The sequence below is a fragment of the Micropterus salmoides genome, unplaced genomic scaffold (assembly GCF_014851395.1).
Source record: "Micropterus salmoides isolate LMB-PRFRI ecotype aquatic unplaced genomic scaffold, ASM1485139v1 Ms_hic_scaffold_22, whole genome shotgun sequence".
Taxonomy (NCBI): domain Eukaryota; kingdom Metazoa; phylum Chordata; class Actinopteri; order Centrarchiformes; family Centrarchidae; genus Micropterus; species Micropterus salmoides.
Genome location: NW_024041373.1, coordinates 19247019 through 19266579, shown reverse-complemented (window position 1 = coordinate 19266579; position 19561 = coordinate 19247019). Strand labels below are relative to the sequence as shown.

General features: G+C 40.9%; 1 protein-coding gene across 2 annotated transcripts; it reads left to right on the top strand.

Annotated features, from left to right (window-relative positions):
• Positions 1-972: 972 nt before the first annotated feature.
• On the top strand, positions 973-18079 carry cog2 (component of oligomeric golgi complex 2). 2 transcript variants are annotated; one of them, XM_038737770.1, is made up of 18 exons: positions 973-1133; positions 1490-1651; positions 3031-3096; positions 3185-3265; positions 4011-4114; positions 4424-4532; positions 4794-4973; positions 5063-5187; positions 5461-5587; positions 5801-5940; positions 6926-6987; positions 7075-7226; positions 7338-7523; positions 9263-9335; positions 9686-9828; positions 16552-16691; positions 17057-17240; positions 17402-18079. In XM_038737770.1, exons 1-18 carry the CDS (start codon positions 1077-1079, stop codon positions 17498-17500), a joined length of 2190 nt encoding a protein of 729 aa, XP_038593698.1. In that variant the 5' UTR covers positions 973-1076; the 3' UTR covers positions 17501-18079. The 2 variants fall into 2 exon arrangements, with proteins under 2 accessions (XP_038593698.1, XP_038593699.1); XM_038737771.1 differs by lacking the exons at positions 973-1133; positions 1490-1651 and having other exon boundaries at positions 3030-3096; positions 3185-3264; positions 4009-4114.
• Positions 18080-19561: the final 1482 nt, after the last annotated feature.

Below are 19561 nucleotides of genomic sequence, written 5' to 3'. Positions count from 1 at the left end.
TGTGCCCACATTTATTTCACTTTCTGTAGCTGACTGCTGACCATAAACATTATCATGTCATCAAATGAGCTCTTGTTAGTGTCAAGACAGAGGTCATCTTTGTCACGAAGGGCACTGACATGTTTTTCTTTCTTTTTTTTGGTTCATTCAGATTGTTTTTTTGTTTTGTTTTTTGCACTGAAGGTCGGAGATGGACCTAAATATTTTACCCTGTTCCAAATAATACCAGATGACAGCTATGCTGTTGAATTAATTTATTAATTACTTGTTTTTTGTCTATTAATACACACACACACACACACACACACACACACACACACACACACACACACACACACACACACTTACTGTTTTTTTTATTTTTAATATCTATTTTTTCGGGAATTATAATATTTTATATATTTATTATTATTATTTTATTTTTATTAACACACACAAACACAACTTTTACTGTTTTATTTACTTATTTAATGAAATTAATTGTTCTTATGTAATTTATATGTAGCTTTGGCAATACAGTTATACATTCATGCCAATAAAGGTGATTTGAATTTGAAGCTATGAGCTCATCCAAGGTTTACATTTAGCTGACGCTTTTATCCAAAGCGACTTACAATTGCTATACATGTCAGAGATCACACGCCTCTGGAGCAACTAGGGGTTAAGTGTCTTGCTCAGGGACACAATGGTGGATGGGTCACAGTGGGGGATTGGACCCCGGTCTGTCTTAGCCATTGCGCCCCTGCCACCCCTCATCCATGCAATGAAATCACATGCAATTTAAAGTTCATTATACTTTTATATCTACGGTGCTGCTAGTTTACTATTTGTCTATTTAACATTTTTAAAGATTGTTGTTTTGGTGTTGTGAATTGAGAAACCTCGCCTTGCCACAATGACTTTACCGCTTGCTGTCTCCAGAGGGCGCTGTTACATTATTGAAACCTCTAGTGGTCCTCCTTTGCTTGCTCGTTGGTGCGCTTGCCATGTTTGCGGAAGCATGGTAAAAGCAGCTAACTGGAGAAGGAGGCTTGTGACTTTTCTGTGTATGTTGTAGCTGTGTTTTATAATCCAACATGAATCTACCGAAGGGACCGGATTCTTTGTGCTTCGACAAGGACGTTTTTATGAAGGTAAGAATCCGTTAACGTTATGTTTGGTAAAGTGCCAACGATAGCTTGTGCCGTACAGTTAAACTAGCTAGCATTAGCTAGTTAAGTCTTTACTGGATACTCCTGTTTTTTCAACCTTTCCTGTTTAATTAGTACAGTTAATATGCGTTTAAAGTTAAATAACGGTAATTATTAATGTTGTTGTTTATATTGATATAACGTGAAACTTTTCTGTGCATGTGTTCATTCTGTATGATGTGTCAGTTTGTAGCCAAGTCGCTTTTCTCTCTCCATTTTCTGGTAAAGCTTGTCTGTCGATGTGTTAGGGATGCTGGATGTATGCTTCTGATCTTGCTGTCTGTCGCCTCTGTCTGCAGGATGACTTTGACGTTGACCAGTTTGTGTCGGAGTGTCGGAAGCAGGTCCAGCTGGAGGAGATGAGAGAGGACCTGGAGCTCTACTATAAGCTGCTGAAAACGGCCATGGTGGAGCTTATCAACAAGGACTATGCCGATTTTGTTAACCTCTCCACCAACTTGGTAAGTTGTTACTGATGTTGCTCATTAGCCACTTTGTTTGGACATTTTGAACCTTACAGCCTTGTAGTCCACAGGAGACAGGGAGGTTATCTAGAAATCACTGTCCACGTCTATTGATAAATATTCTCCTAAAATGTCTAAGACAAGCTTGACCTTCATTTAAACTGTATTGATGAATATCAGCTAAAATATTCTTATACCTATAAATTGACAAGCCTTTGCTTTTAGTAGATATTATCACAGATATTTTTTATTATTGGTGATTATGTTGGCAAATAGGCAAAAAGAAATTGGAGAGTGGTAAACTAAAGCAATACTTACTTTTTTGTCTTACTATTATTTTTGATAGCATATTGATTATTCTACTGTAAAATGTCTTCTATCACAAAATATTTGTTAATGTTATGTAGAGCTGCGATGATTAGTCAATTAGTCAGTTAGTTAGTCAACTATTAAATTCATCAATCAATCAATCTTTATTTATATAGCACTTTTCATACAAATACATGTAACACAAAGTGCTTCACACTATAGAACCATTTAAAATAGTTAAAATACTAAAAAAAAAAAAAGCAGGTCAAGACCAACAATCAATCCCCGCCCCACCCAAAATACAGCTCAGTTAAAAGCTTGGTTAAATAGGTATGTCTTTAGTTTGCCTTTAAACATGTCCAGATTTCCTGCTGCTCTCAGCTCAATAGGAAGGGTGTTCTACAAACCCGGGCCATAACATTGAAAGGATGCCTCACCGTAGGTTGTAGTTGAGGCTTTAGGAATAATTAGAAAGCCACTACCAGAGGACCTGAGGACCTCTAGTAGGTTCATAAGGTAAAAGCAAATCTGCTTAGTATTCTGGTCCAAATCTATTAAATGACTTATAAAGTAGTAAAAGGATTTTAAAATCAATTCTAAAATTAACTGGAAGCCAATGCAGAGACTTTAGGATAGGGGTAATGTGTGTTCTCTTTCTGGTCTTAGTCAACTTTTATTTTCTCTTAGAAAAAATTTCCAATTTCTCTGATTTCAGCTTCTTAAATGTGAATATATTCTGGTTTCTTTAGTCCTCTATGACAGAAACTGAATATCTTTGGGTTGTGGACATTTGAGGAAGTCATCTTGGGCTTTGGGAAACAATGATCGACATTTTTCACCATTTTATGACATTTTATAGGCCAAACAACTGATCGATAAACTGTAAAAATGATCGACAGATTAATTGATAAAGAAAATAATCGTTAGTTGCAGCCCTAATGTTATGTCAAAGTTAGGCTGTAGATATGCTCCCAAAAAATAAAAGGCAGACCACCATTCATGTTTTCATTTCTGATAGTGTGAGGGTAGACTCTTGTTAACTTTTGGCCTCTGCTTCCTTGTCTCAGGTGGGGATGGACAAGGCCCTCAATCAGCTTTCAGTGCCGTTGGGGCAGTTACGAGAAGAGGTTATGGTATGTGTTCTGACTAAGTGTACTGTAAGCTTTGATTGATTCCGGCCACAGAGTGTTCATGCATGGTTCTGGCTGTTATTCATTACAGAGTCTGCGGTCCTGCGTGAGTGAGGTGATTCAGGCTATAGACAGCCAGCTGTCCAAACACGATGATCTGCAGAAAAAAAAGGTTTGGCTCCTCGTCTTCCTGTCTGACTTCATCACTTGATCATATTTTGTATTCATCATTAAATTTATTTTATGATCACCTTAACATGGCTCTGTGACTGGTTTGGCATGCCCATGCCAAATTGTGAACTTAATGTTGTTTCAACAAGATTTTTGGTGCCAACGTACGGCTAGGCAATATGGCCAAAAATGTTATCACGATAACAAAATTTACATTGTTTGATATTGATAATTATCACGATAAATGTCAAATCATTATTTCTTTTTTAAAGGTTTAAAGGCTGATTTTTGCTCCTGAGTAAAATTGAAGAAAAAAAACCAGATGGTTTTGTGGATTATGGTTTTAACTATTCTTTATGGTCAGAACATGATGCTTGCCAAACAGTGGATCACTTAAAAAAAAAAAAAAAAAAAAAGTAGAACATTCAAAACAATTATGATATGCATGAGTAATATTAAGTGATATCTTCTTTCAGTGACCCTTTCCCTCAACAGAATAAATATCTTCATAGAAATAATTTATAATTTGTTCGTGATTCAAATTAATTAAATCAAACCTTTATTAAACATTTGTTATTTTGTTATTGAGGAAAATTATATCGCGATAATTATTGTTTTGTTGCCCAGACCTAGATTAACCTGTTTTTTTTAGGTAACAGCAATGCTAGTTTTCCTGCTTTTAATCTAGATTGTGCAATAGTAGACAGTTGTCAATCTCATCTTTCTATTATTATGCTGTCCATCAGGTGTATGTATTGAGGTTAATTCAGGTGGTGCGGTCAGTGGAGAAGATTGAGAAGATCCTTCACTCACAGAACTCCAAGGAATCCAGCTCTCTGGAAAGCAGCAGGTGGGAAACTGACATGCTAACAAACCCACTGGCATCACTTGGTATTTATACTGGTGTTGAATGTTTACAGGTTTTTAACCAAGTAATGGCATTTTCAGCATTTGCAGTTGTTGTGTTTCTATTTTGTGCTCTTGAGCAACGCGTTCCATTTTTTTCAACAAAACTCAAAATTGCAGACGCAAAGAACGGCAAAAACATTAGAAAAAACACTTGAGCACACCAGAAGTTCACATTGTTTGAGTTTGATCACTGCAGGGATGTAGTTCTATGCTTTTGTGTCTGACTTCATGTCTGTCTGTCTCTGCATAGTCCCTTGTTAGCAGGTCAGATCCTGGAGAGGATTGCTACAGAATTCAACCAGCTGCAGTTCCACGCTGTACAGAGCAAAGGCATGCCCCTGTTGGACAAAGTCAGACCTGTAAGTGTTAACAGGTCATGCAGACAGCTGATAAACCAATAAATAGACACTCAGTTGGGTTGGTGGTGCTGAGGGCTTTTCTCTTACAGGAAAATCATCAATGCCACCATCTGCACGGAGTAGCAGTAGTAACATTTGATCCAAGTTACCACATTGATTCATGATTCACTTGGTCTCTGTGTCTGCTGGAATATGCTCAGAATATTTTCTTGATGCTCGTTCTTTAACTGTGTATATGACCAAGGTTCTGTCCTCTGCCAGCGTATCGCAGGGATCACCTCCATGCTGCAGCAATCTCTAGAGGGCCTGCTGATCGAGGGTCTCCAAACATCCAATGTGGTCATAGTGCGTCACTGTCTGAGGACATACGCCACCATAGACAAGACTCGAGATGCTGAGGCCCTGGTAGGACAGGTGCTGGTCAAACCATACATGGACCAGGTAAACATGAGATCCAAGAGTTCCTGCTTTTTTAAATATATTAATTGATAACTGCCAGAACATCCTCTACTTCCCTCTCTTTCTTTTAGGTGATAGTAGAAGAGGTGGTGAAGTCCACTCCGAATGGTCTCCAGTTGATGTACTCTAGACTGTTGGAGTTTGTTCCTCATCATTGTAGATTGCTTAGAGAGGTCACTGGAGGAGCCGTATCCAGGTACTGATGTTGTCATGGAGCCAAATTCATTCCAAGCATGCATAAATCAAGTAGTTGTATCTAGCCTCTGCTAGAGAAGCAAAATGTTTGCTTTCGTCTGTAGAGCTGTTGCATTCAGCATATTGACCACACACTTAATTTATTCATTGTGCTGTATTTATATATGAATGCGGTTACCATGCATAATTTATTCAACACATCTGGACTAGTGGACTTCGAAGAAATGTAGATGATAACATATTTTTTATGTGCTGATGTTCCCTCTTTCCTCAGTGACAAAGCTGACATAGTGCCAGGTTATGATTTCCTGGTGAACTCTGTGTGGCCAGAGATTATCAAAGGGATGGAGGAGAGGTTGGCCTACCTTTTTAACCCTGGAAACCCCGACATATTCTATGAGGTACAGCCACAGTAACACAGTTCGTGTGTGTATGCCAGTGATGCAAAGATAGCAGTCATATCCATCCTGTCAACTTTATAACTACAGTTTTTAGTTTTGCTGCTTAAATGTCCCACAATATTTGCTGTGACAAAAGTTTAATTGTTAGATTGAGTCCTTTCACCAGTGTGAGTGTGTGTGTGTTTTCTGTTGACTCTTTATCTTCTTTTCTAGCGTTACACTGAGAGCATGGAGTTTGTGCGGAGGTTTGAGCGTCAGTGCAGCTCGCAGGCCAGTGTGAAGAGACTGAGGGTACACCCCTCATATACAAGCTTCCACAACAAATGGAACCTGCCTGTATACTTCCAACTACGGTGCATATTACCTCCAATACGATCTATACTACATACTGTAGCCTATAGATTACGCTATGTATAGTACCCACCCATGGCTCTTTTCAGATCCCATTATACGTTTTGTAAATCATTCAACCATAATTATTTTGGAAGTGTGACTTCAAAATACTATATATCCTTTGGAAAACTTAGTCGGAAAATTATGCATTTTTTAAAGATGTTCATTACTTATTTGTTGAAAATACAAAAATGTACTTCATTTAGGGAATAGTTTGAGGTCTCATGTCCTGGAGGGGGTTAGCTTAGCTCAGATGGGGGTAATGCCACACATTTTCAGACAGTCTTTCCTGGAAGGCATTCATAGAGCTAGCGAGAGAAGTTCAAATATGTGTTGTAATCTTTTGAATTTAGACCTCTGCTTAAATGAATATGGTCAGGTGTCGGTGAAAGTGGAATTTCTGCTCAGCATGTATTTTGAAGAATTGCCTGGTCTTGCTGTAAGGACTCAAGAGACAAGATTTGATTAAAACTGCAGACTGTCAGCACTTCAAGTTGGCAGATGTTCAGAAGTTGAACAAAGCCCATTTTTATAGGAATCTGGAAAACTGCTTATGGGTGTGAGTTTCATGCAGAATGATGACAAGAAGCAAAATGTAAGCTGAGGATGAGTGTCAGCGTATTACTAAACGTAGCCCGTAAACATGACACTGTACCTGACTGAATGACCATTGATCTGTGTGAAAAAGTAAAGCAGTTGTCTACTGTTCATTCAACCTCCTCCAGCCCCCACAAACACAGACGCACACTGTAAAGCTTAGGGCTTGTGTCCTTATTTCACAATACAAACCTGCACAGTCCAGCTTGTCTGGAAAGTCTGTCATTTCTAGCGCACACAGTGTTGTTTCACGTCATAAACACCTGCATATTGGAGCTGATGTAACAGATAAGCTGATAACACATTGATTGTTTTGTCCTTCGCCTCTCCATGTGTCTGTTTTTCCAGGTACAAGGAAATAGCAGGAAGTCTGGAGAACAGCATAAGCGATGGACTAGAGGCAGCACCAGGTAGAAATTTATTCTCTATCATGAATGGCAGTGTGGACCTAATAGTTTACCTGAAGTGACTGTGTATTTGTGTCTGTTCTTGTCCAGCTGGCAGTTCATACCACCTGCAGGTATCTGAGGTGTTGTGGTCCTGCCTAGTGAGATGCTGGTCAGATAAAGTCTACCTGTCACCTCTGGCCCATCGCTTCTGGAAGCTCACATTGCAGCTTTACGCACGATATGCCAAGTTTCTTGATGAGGTAAATGTAAATAAATCAGAGGAAGACTAAAATGAGCAGTAATTCCAATAAAAAAAAAAAAACATTGCTGTTACTTGCTCTTGTTCCTCATCTTGATCGGTGTCCACACAGGTATTGACTAAGACTCCACCCACCGAGGTGACTAAAGAGCCAACCAGGCCTCTGCCGAGCTCAGCCTCTTCCACCTCCAGCCGAACGTCAATGGACGAGGGCGGCAGTGAAAGTGGGAGTCCTGCCTCCCTGTCCACCAAAAAGCTGGTCTACATTGCAGCGGACATCCAAAAGCTGCAGGAGCAGGTGCACAACCTAAATACGTGTATAGTTCCAATTTACTTACAGTTTAGACTTACAGTGAGGAAAATAAGTTTTTGAACACCCTGCTATTTTGCAAGTTCTCCCACTTAGAAATCATGGAGGGGTCTGAAATTGTCATCGTAGGTGCATGTCCACTGTGAGAGACATAATCTACAAAAAAAAAATCCAGAAATCACAATGTATGATTTTTTAACTATTTATTTGTATGATACAGCTGCAAATAAGTATTTGAACACCTGAGAAAATCAGTGTTAATATTTGGTACAGTAGCCTTTGTTTGCAATTACAGAGGTCAAACGTTTCCTGTAGTTTTTCACCAGGTTTGCACACACTGCAGGAGGGATTTTGGCCCACTCCTCCACACAGATCTTCTCTAGATCATTCAGGTTTCTAGGCTGTCGCTGAGAAACACGGAGTTTGAGCTCCCTCCAAAGATTCTCTATTGGGTTTAGTTCTGGAGACTGGCTAGGCCACGCCAGAACCTTGATATGCTTCTTACAGAGCCACTCCTTGGTTATCCTGGCTGTGTGCTTCGGGTCATTGTCATGTTGGAAGACCCGGCCTCGACCTATCTTCAATGCTCTAACTGAGGGAAGGAGGTTGTTCCCCAAAATCTCGCAATACATGGCCCCGGTCATCCTCTCCTTAATACAGTGCAGTCGCCCTGTCACCCCCCAAAGCATGATGCTACCACCCCCATGCTTCACAGTAGGGATGGTGTTCTTGGGATGGTGCTCATCATTCTTCTTAGTGGAATTATGACCAAAAAGTTCTATTTTGGTCTCATCTGACCACATGACTTTCTCCCATGACTCCTCTGGATCATCCAAATGGTCATTGGTAAACTGAAGACGGGCCTTGACATGTGCTGGTTTAAGCAGGGGAACCTTCCGTGCCATGCGTGATTTCAAACCATGACGTCTAAGTGTATTACCAACAGTAACCTTGGAAACGGTGGTCCCAGCTCTTTTCAGGTCATTGACCAGCTCCTCCCGTGTAGTTCTGGGCTGATTTCTCACCTTTCTTAGGATCATTGAGACCCCACGAGGTGAGATCTTGCATGGAGCCCCAGTCCGAGGAGATTGACAGTCATGTTTAGCTTCTTCCATTTTCTAATGATTGCTCCAACAGTGGACCTTTTTTCACCAAGCTGCTTGGCAATTTCCCCGTAGCCCTTTCCAGCCTTGTGGAGGTGTACAATTTTGTCTCTAGTGTCTTTGGACAGCTCTTTGGTCTTGGCCATGTTAGTAGTTGGATTCTTACTGATTGTATGGGGTGGACAGGTGTCTTTATGCAGCTAACGACCTCAAACAGGTGCATCTAATTTAGGATAATAAATGGAGTGGAGGTGGACATTTTGAAGCCAGACTAACAGGTCTTTGAGAGTCAGAATTCTAGCTGATAGACAGGTGTTCAAATACTTATTTGCAGCTGTATCATACAAATAAATAGTTAAAAAATCATACATTGGGATTTCTGGATTTTTTTTTTTAGATTATGTCTCTCACAGTGGACATGCACCTACGATGACAATTTCAGACCCCTCCATGATTTCTAAGTGGGAGAACTTGCAAAATAGCAGGGTGTTCAAAAACTTATTTTCCTCACTGTAAGTGTTTAATTTCAGTCAGAAGTGTACATCAGTGTTCCATTGTGAGATTTTTTAAAATGGTTTCCACTTAACTATTTCCACACTGATAGTTTGCTCGTCTTTCTCTTAGATACCAGAGTTGTCAGAGATGGTCAGAAAGCGGTTAGAAGCCATTGGATTCAAAAACTTTGCAATTGTGGAAGGTAAGCTACCCATACAGTACATATGGAAGTCATTTTAGCTTTTTACGTACATTGCTTGATCTTACTTGAACACCTTTTGAGAAGCTTTGGATGTTTCTCTGAATAGAAACTGTAATACTAGTGGAGGATTATTTATAAGGATAATTGCACTATATCTGCTCTGGTCTTGTTTTTAATGGAAAACATGCCAAGACACAATGCAATCAATGCAAATATAAATCTAGTGTTCACTGACATGCGACCGTTCAATCCCCAACAGGCTTTTGAACATGACATCTTCAAAGACAATATCTCACAAAATCACAATCTAATCATTCCTCGACTCTTACTATTGTTCTCTTCTATGTCAGATGCTCTATCAGACTCCAAGGCTTGCCTGTCAAGTAGCATTCCCACTGTGAACACCAGGATGACCCAGCATCTGACTGAACGCTGTTGCCGCTTCCTGAAGAGTGCCTCTGAGGTTCCACGACTCTACCGCAGGACTAATAAGGTCAGTGAAGCGGCAAACACGCACACGTACATGTTTGTCCTAGATTTCATCATATAACATTGTCTGCTAACATATCTTGGAGCAAACAGGGCTAATGCACTTGGAACTGTGTTGTGATGTATTTTTTGAATGGAAATGCTATAATTTAAAGGTCAGAATTTCAGCTTTTGAAAAGCATTGACTGGTTAGATTCTGCAATAAAATACAAATTAATTATTTAAAAATCATACAATGTGATTTTCATTTTAGATCTCTGACAGTTGAAGTGTACCTATGATAAAAATTACAGACCTCTAACGTTACATGCTTTGTAAGTCTGAAAACCTGCAAAATCAGAAGTGTATCAAATACTTCTCCCCACTGTACTTTTTTTCATATCAGCTCAACTCCGTTGAGGTGTACCTACTGAAAACACCACAGACTGCTGATTGGTCAGAGAGAATATTCACTGCATCATAAATGCGTGCACCAAACAGAGGCCAGCAACAGAAACTTTTATATTTTACAGTTTTCGTATGGTATTTCATCACTAAATCCACTTCTGAGAAGTTTTGAGGTGAGAAATCAACTGTGTAGATTTCGAATATTGACAGTTTTACGAGAAGTGATGGCGGAACAAAAATGTGCTTGAATATTTTTGGAGTTGAGGAGCTCCGCAAGAGGCTGCGGGGGAAGCCTGTGCCAACCCGTGGGATGAGCTGGCGAGGCCGGCCAGCTGCCCGCTCACAGAGCCCTCTGCTCCCGCCATCACACAGACCGCTGCAGCAACAACAGCTGAGGAAAACACAGCTGGAAGGTTTTCATACCGCTTATCTGTCTTTACATTCTGAGTAAGGTTGAAAGGTTTTAACTAGAAAGCTGTGTGGATCGCTGGTGTGTGTGTCGCATTGAACATTACACCGCGGTAGTTGTGTGTGTCGTCACTATGAAAACAAGCTACGTACCATCTCTGGGTACTATCTGGAATGGAAAACGGAGCAGGGCCGAGTACAGTCGAATGTATCGATTTGCACTATGGTAGCATTTTTCGGCAAGGCAGCATAGATTGTCAGAACACCGGCGACAGTTCAACATTTAGTCCTAAAAGAGGATGCAACTCGGACTCTGTTTGTAAGATGTGTAACAATGATGTTGTGTGGTTGTGGACTTGTGAGTAACTTATACCATCTGCTAGGTTGTATTTCGTATAGGCTTCGCCCTCTAAGGCTATCGCTATTGGGTTTACCCCTTCCACGCACCTGCGCGGCACTGAGAATTTTAGTCTACGCCCACCCACAGCGTGGGCCTCTCCGACGTCCGCACCTTGTGTATATATACAACGGTGAGGACAGCGGCCTTCGGCTCCCATTTTTCTTCAGCACTGAGCTGTCTAAAGAGCAGAAGATTTGTCTAAAAAGCTAAAGAATTTCCAGCTGGAAAACAAGAAGGACGATGTCTTCCAGCAAGCCGGCCAGAATGGGCCGAGACGCCGCTACAACCGGAAGGGTGTTCGGCGTCTGTCCCGCTGTCTGGACGAAGCCCTCACTCTGCTGTTGACAGGCTCCACTCTTCCCATTCATGGGTCTCCGAGTGGCTCCTCGCTTCTCCCGTTCCGACCTCTGATGACGCCGGCCTCGACGCTACTAGGTTGCCGCGGCGAGGCAAGCTAACATTGAGCTAACATGGAGCTAACATTGAGGTAATGAATAGCTAATCTAATGCTCAAATGCGGTCTGCCTGGATCAGCCGACCAGGGAGACCCCGTGTGCCCACGTTGCTTCACATTAGCTGTGGCTTATGACATCTAGCAACCGGATTGCTTGGTGCTGGCCGACCCTCGTCACTCAGAGCAGACGACTTGTAAGCTATGGGTCGGGACTTTTACCTTGTTGCTCCTTTTGTGGAAGTTGTTGAAAAGACACTCTGTGACTGCCTCAGCCGAATCAGCCACACCAAGCACACATTTCCCACTCTGTGTGAGCTCAAAGCAAAAAGCACTATACACTCTCTGTTCACGGTCAGAGGTCCCCTCACACACCCCTCCTCACAGAAATTGTGTATGAGCCACATGAGAGCAGGCGCTTCGTGTGGACAGAACACTCTTCACTAACACTGGTGCAGCTGCTGGGTCTGGCCTTTCAAGCGGCGCTCCGGGAGCTCCTGGAGAAACAAGCAGGTCATCTCCAGGGTTCCTCCCGGGCAGGAGAATCAGGGGACGGACCCGTCGCCTGTCCGCTGCCTGCGGTGCTCTCGTTCCTCCAGTTGCTCATGGACAGGGGTAGCTGCCGTTCAGTACGGTTAAACCTACACTGCCGCCATTTCATCCTGTAAGGAGGGCTTCGCGGACAGGACTGTGTTCTCCCACCCCCTATATGAAATAGAATGGGGGTTACGTACTGTAACCCGGATTCTGTGAGTATAGGCGCAGCCCTCTAAGTTGAAGGTCTCGCTGGACCTTGGTTCTCAGTGCTGAAGAAAGGGCATTTGGGAGCCGAGGGCTGGGTCCATTTTCATACAATGCTGTACCATGAAACCGGTATACAGCTGCAATCGTGATGAGAAACACACCAAAGTTCTAAAAAGATGATTTAATATTCATAATTTATGTTGGAAGTGGCAGTTTGACAAAAACTTCAAGGTCCACTTACTGGACTTAATTTCCAGTTAGCTGACTTTGTGCCAAAATTTTTTATAGCATACAGCACTTCAGACAAACCAGTAACCTTTCAATAAGGATGTCCGGATCAGGATTTAATGCCCCTGAATGTGATCTAAGGGCCAGATTAACTAAAGGTTTGTGTGAGTAAAAACGTGTGCAAACTTGATATCACCGGCAAATTGTAGGTATTGGAGAGGGAATGGGGCGTTGAGGCGTACAGGGCCAGGGACAGGACATAGTGGAGCATCCAGGCATGGTGTAGACGGTCGGTGATTGTTCTCTCTGGCTGGATGAAGCACGATTTGCAGGCATTTCCTCGTGTCTGGGTCATTCCAGCATACTGTATCCGTTTCTGCTGGGGCTTCCCAAAGCAGTTTTTCAGGTGTGCTGTCCCGAGTACTTAGTATTTAGTGCAATCTTACGCAGGAAGGGCTGGTACATACGATTTCCACATACTTGGGACACACTGAATGAAGAACAAGCCGAGGTTTTTGCACAGTGGCCACTTTCCCTCCCGATTCTCCGGAAACCATTAAAACACGCAAAACCCTCATTTTAATACTGCCACCTCTACTGTGTTCGCACGTGTTGTCATCTATGTAATAATTCTTAGTTGATCACCCATAACAGGTACTGCAATTGCACGTGCAATATTTTAGAATGCACACGCAATTTAGTACTCTTTAATCGGGATGTTAGTAAAGAGGTGGCGATGGCACAATGGATAAGACACATGACTTTGGTGTGAGAGACCCGGGGTCAATTCCCTACTGTGACACATCCACCAATAATAATTATAATAATCCTTATTTGTAGAGCACTTTTCAAAAACAAGTTACAAAGTGCTTTAACAAGTGTAAAGAATAATACAAAAAAACAAGATAAGAGCATGAAAAATTAATATAAAATTTGTAAAATACAATAAAATAAAAGGGATAAAATAAAGTCAAATAAGATTGGGAAAGGCTCTCCTATAAAAGTATGTTTTAAGAAGGGACTTAAAAGAGTTCACTGATTCAGCCGACCTGATTTCCTCAGGCAGGCTGTTCCAGAGCCTCGGGGCCCTGACAGCAAACGCTCTGTCCCCTTTAGTTTTCAGTCGAGACTCTGGAACAGACAACAGACCTCTGCAGTATTTGTTTTGACATCTGCTGGGAGCCGATGACCAGGATTTCTGTTTTGTCTGAGTTCAGCTGGAGGAAATTATTTGAAATCCATTTTTTAACTTCACAAAGGCAGTTGTTAAGTGAACTCAGCATTCCAGGGTCTGTGGATCTGACGGGCAAGTATATTTGTGTGTCATCAGCATAAATATGAAAAGAAATGCCATGTTTATGGATAATATGTCCAAGGGGAAGCAGATACAAGGAAAACAAAATGGGTCCTAAGACCGACCCCTGAGGCACACCATATTTAACTGGACAGAATGAGGAGACATAGTTGTTTACAGACACACAAAACTTCCTATTTGACAGGTAGGATGAAAACCATTCTAGGGCAGTACCAGAGATCCCCACCCAGTGCCTCAGTCTGTCTAACATGATGTTGTGATCAATGGTGTCAAAAGCAGCGCTAAGGTCCAGGAGTACAAGGACTGAGCACATGCCTTCATCAGCAGACATTAAAAGGTCATTGGTGACTTTAAGCAGGGCAGTCTCAGTGCTGAAAACAGAGATCAAATGGGGGCCAACAGAATCTATTACTTTCAGTAAAAATTTTGTAGGTATTACATCAAGTGGGCTGGAGGACACACTCATTTGTGATACTGTTTTTAAAAGCTCCGACAAGTAGATGGGATAAAACTGGTTAAAACTCTCTTGTTGCTGGTGAGGAACCTCTGAGTAAGAGGCCACGGGGGTAATAGAGGCTCTGATTGACACCACCTTATTGGTAAAATAAGATAAAAACAATTCACAGTCATCATTACTTCCAGCTGATCCACAGTCTTAAACAGAAACCTGGGATTGTGTTTATGTGTAGTAATGATCCTTAACCATGTTATTGTAGTTAATTAATAAATCCTTCAGACTGATGTAATGGACTTGGAGACTGGATTTTTTCCATCTGCGCTCTGCTTTCCTGCATTCCCTTTTTAGGCTGTGAATGCTGTCATTTATCCAGGGTTGCTTACTAGATTTAGACGTAGGCCTAACCTTTAGAGGAGCAGTAATATTTAGTGACGACAAGCAGATATGATTGAAGTGATCGACCAGATTGTTGGTGTTGGAATCAGACAGGTGTTGGCTTTGGCTCTGGAAGAATGCGCAAAACTTTGAAACACTTCGTTCATTAAAAATGCGAGAACACACGGAGCTTGGTGAGGCGGCATGAGTAACAGGCGAATCGCAGCTAAAAACAATACATCTGTGGTCAGATATGGTCATGTCCACTAATTCCACAGAGGAAATGTTGACACCCAGGGTAAAAACCAGTGTATGACCACGGTTATGTGTTTGCCCTTTGACATGTTGTTTGAAGTTAAAAGAAGTGGCCATATTTAAAAAGTCAGTTGCATTAACATTGGTGGGGTCATCAACATGAATATTAAAATCGCCACAAAGAACAATTCTGTCATAATTTAAAACCAGAGTAGATAAAAACTCAGGAAGTTCTGATAAAAATCCTCCAGGCGGTTTTTGGGGGCGATAAATTATAACAAATATGATAGGTTGCAGCCCTCCAACTTTAAGAGTGAGAACTTCAAAGGAGTTCATCACAGCGTACTTAAAATTTTTCCTATACAGGCTCACTAGCCCACCACCACGACCACTGACCCTCGGTTGACTAAAACAATCATATTGAGGCGGACACAGTTCAGCTAGCTGGCTATAGTCATTCATCTGCAACCAGGATTCAGTTAAAAACATAAAATCTAGATTTGCAGACAAGATAAAATCATTTAAGATAAAAGTCTTACTTGAAAGTGATCTCACATTGAAGAGAGCCATTTTAAATGAGTTTGTTCTGGGTGCTGGAGTTGGTGCAGTTGTCCTAATCCTTAAGAGATTACTAATATTTCTGTGTGGGATGTGCACGTTTTGGTTTACTGGTCTATGCGTGATGATGACAGGAATAGAAGTCTGTGGAACAGCGCTGGGAGCAGACGGCTTTACATGCCAGCAGGTGGAGACAGTTGTTTGTGGCAGTGAGCCAGAGATCTGTTCAGTGACCGGTGGTGTGTCCAGGTGTGCTGCATGAATGATTAGTCATTCACGTAAGTCATGTGTGGACCGCACCACATGCTGTATGTGCGCAGCTAACATTTCTGAGCCCCGTTTGTTTGGGTGAAGTCCGTCTGTCTTAAAAAGAGACATTCTTTGCCAGAAAATATTAAAATTATCCACATAACACACACGATGAGCCCTGCAGGCGGACTGGAGCCAGTCGTGGAGGCCAAGGAGTCTACTGAAGCAGCCAGCACCGCGACCAACTGTGGGAATGGGACCAGAGATAAAAACGGACTTTCCACACTGCTTTAAAAAGTTAAAAAGACGGTTAAAATCTGATTTTGTCAGCTCAGACTGCCGAAGAGCTGTGTCATTTGTTCCGACATGGACTATCACTCTTGTGATGGAGGACGGGAGCGATGTGTCCCTTAGCAAGACACTTAACCCCTAGTTGCTCCAGAGGCGTGCGAACTCTGATATATAGCAATTGTTAGTCGCTCTGGATAAAAGCGTCAGCTAAATGAATAAATGTAATGTAGTAAATTTGGCTCTTAGTCCTTTAGTATCAGCTGATACTGAGTCTGATATTTTCCTGCATTATAGACCTGCAAAATGAATACTTTACACATCATTTTGATATGACTGACAACTGCATAGCTCTACATTAAGAAACTGTAGCTACAGTTTTACTTAAATAGTTGAATAGAGATGAATATAGCCTATTGTTAGTCTGGAGCTGTTGTGACAGAATATCAACCGCCTCTCCATTGTCAACAGGAACAAAATGCTGAACAAATTCTGTTTTCTACCAGCTGACCCCCTTAACACAAGCCATTATTGAAATGTATATCTTCTTCTGCCAACATGTTTGTAAAAAAACTCCCTGTGCAAACAACATTCTACTTCCTCCCCGAACAGGATCTGCCGGCACGTGCATCAGCCTACATGGACAACGCCTTACGACCGTTACATCAGTTACTGACTGACTCAACGGGGCTAGTCACGCCCTCTACGGCACAAGAGTGGCTGCGAGTTGCACTATCTGACTGCACACAGAGGTAAAATAACTCTCTCACTCTCACTCTCACACTCACTCACTCACTCTCACTCACTCACTCACTCACTCACTCACACTCTCTATCACACACACACACACACACACACACACACACACACACACACACACACACACACACGCACGCACGCACGCACGCAAATGAACTCTGCAAACATAAATAGACCCAGATCAGATACAGTACCAGAGTTGAAGAATTAAAACGTATGACCTGTGCCTATGATGTTTACAATGAGCTGTTCCATTTAATATAATTGAAATACTGTATTTCTTTAATGTTCTAAAGATATCTCTCCAGCTGCAACCCAAGTGTTTCCCACTTTCATTTTCCATCTTTCACGTGTTCAGGTACTATGAGACCATCTCAGAGGTGCTGAGCTCAGTGCGAAAGATGGAGGAGAGTCTGAAGCGACTGAAGCAAGCCAGAAAGGGTGCGAGCGCGACTACAACGGCAGGAGCAAACGGTGGACCCACGGACGACAGCAAGATCCGACTTCAGCTGGCACTGGATGTGGAATATCTGGGGGAACAGGTAGGTGGCGTTTGAGACACACAATGCACGTTCCTCTGGCAAACAGATGACAAATATTTCTCAAGTTACAAACTGCTACTAAGTTCTGTTACAAACTTCAGTGTCATCTGAAATACTTTTGATTATTCTCTCTTAAACTGCTCTGTACTGTTGTCTCTCAGATCCAGAAGATGGGCCTTCAGCCAAGTGACATCTCCATGTTCTCCACTCTGATGGACCTTGTGAGAGAGGCCCGAGAGCTCGCTGAACATAACCAGTAAAAAGTTGACTTCCTAGTAACTGAAATCCATTAACATGCTGCACTCATTCCTGCATTACCTGAAGACTTGTGAAGGGGAAAAAAAACATTTAGGATGATCAGACCAGGAAGAATGTAGGGCAACAACCGACACTACTGAACTCCTTTTTGTTCAGAAATATCTCCATTTAATGCATACTTTTATACTTTAATGCACAAACGTTTCAACAGCAGGAACCTGTCTGAATTGCGTCTGATTGAGCTGTAAATTGTTGTTGGGAACAGCGGAGAAACTACTGTCTGAGTGAGACAATGTGAATAAAAGGGACTGCATTGTAATGTGTTCATGAAATATTTATCACAAAATGACGCCGTGTGCTTGTGATAGGCCCAACTCTATAGAAAATGATTGGACTGATCATATGTTGGGACACAATTGTCCATAACAAGAATCTAAGTTGTAAAGGGAGAATGTCATTCAAACAATATTTGTTTCATTTCTGCTACTTGGTGAAGGATCCATGTTCATTTTTGTTCAAATCAAAGTTGTATAATATATGTTAATATAACATAATTTTGGAATAAATTTAAAAGCTTTGGATAGAGTGTGATTTAATACAGAGGTCATTAGCTAGCTACAAGTGGTTGTATATTAGTAACATGTTTTCACTGCACACATCTTTTTCCCACAGGACTCTGTGTACATGCCAACAAGTTATTATTACTCATGACGTTACTCTGAACACAATTCTAGACATTGATAAACCACATATACACCTGAAAGTCAAAGTCAACCTGTGGTGTTGTGAAAACTGAAATTTAGCCAGGATCAAGATGGATTTTGCCTTAAGAGCAAGAGGCTGCTGACATGTCACCATTCTGGAATGCTGATATGCATATTTCCATATTATTTAACATGTTTTTATTCACATATTTTCTGAGTAAGATGTAATATACACTATAGTTGCTACAATGACCACATTTTAAACCAGGCATGATAAAATCTTTATTTTTTGGATTTGCAGATGGCTACATTACAAAAAAGACAGATTTGGATTTTTGTTAAAGGTAGTACATTGATTTTAATATCTACTCAACATTCAGTACACACTAATTCAGTGGTGGAATGTAACGAAGTACATTTACTCAAATTCAAGGTACTTGTACATTACTTTTTATGCAACTTCATACTACTATAATGCTGTACTTCTCCACTACATTTGTCTGAAAGCTTTAGTTACAAGTTTCTTTTCAGAATTACAAAAAGCGTTTCAATTAGCTGATATAAATATGCATTGTGACAAAGCTGAAAACAGGGCTGTTTTTCTGAGCTCATGGAAAGTTTACTTTTTAGAGATCTGTGGTTCTTGCAGGACAGCAATGCTACAAAGGTATGATCTTATAGAATATGATGATTGCTGTAGGTTAAACTACCCAACAGTAAACATCTACAGCAGTAAAACATAATGCACATACGCATTAAATTTTTCCAAAAACATTGTATAAACACAGTAATGATAAAATACTGACAGAGACCATCTTACTGCACAATGAGTACATTTTTCTGATAATACTTACATACTTATATTTAAGTAAGGTTTTGAATGCAGGACTTGTAGTGAATTATTTTCACAGTGTGGTAGTAGTACTTGGATGTAAATACTTCTTCTACCACTGACTAAATTGTTTTATGTCAATCAGTGATGGTCAGTTCTGTTATTAGTCATTTATTTGAAATGAGTTATCTGTTAATTCTTTGGTTTAGTTGCAAAGTTGATGGTGGGAGAAGGACACTGCATTATTTGTCATTAATATTGTTTTTATGCACAGAATATATGGAAGTAAGCAGAGAGGCAAGATTTTGGAAACAGGACAAGAAAAATGTGATTTATTATCTGAGAAATAAAAATTTTATGTTTTGCTGTCTAAAAAATTGGTTGATGTGCAGTAGTTGACAAGATCATTGCCAAAATAACTGTCAGCAATACATTTAGCATAATTCCTAACCAGAAAAGTTTAGTTGGTGACGAATATTAATATAAAACTAATTTAAAGATTTGAAATAATAATTACTTTGTCTGAA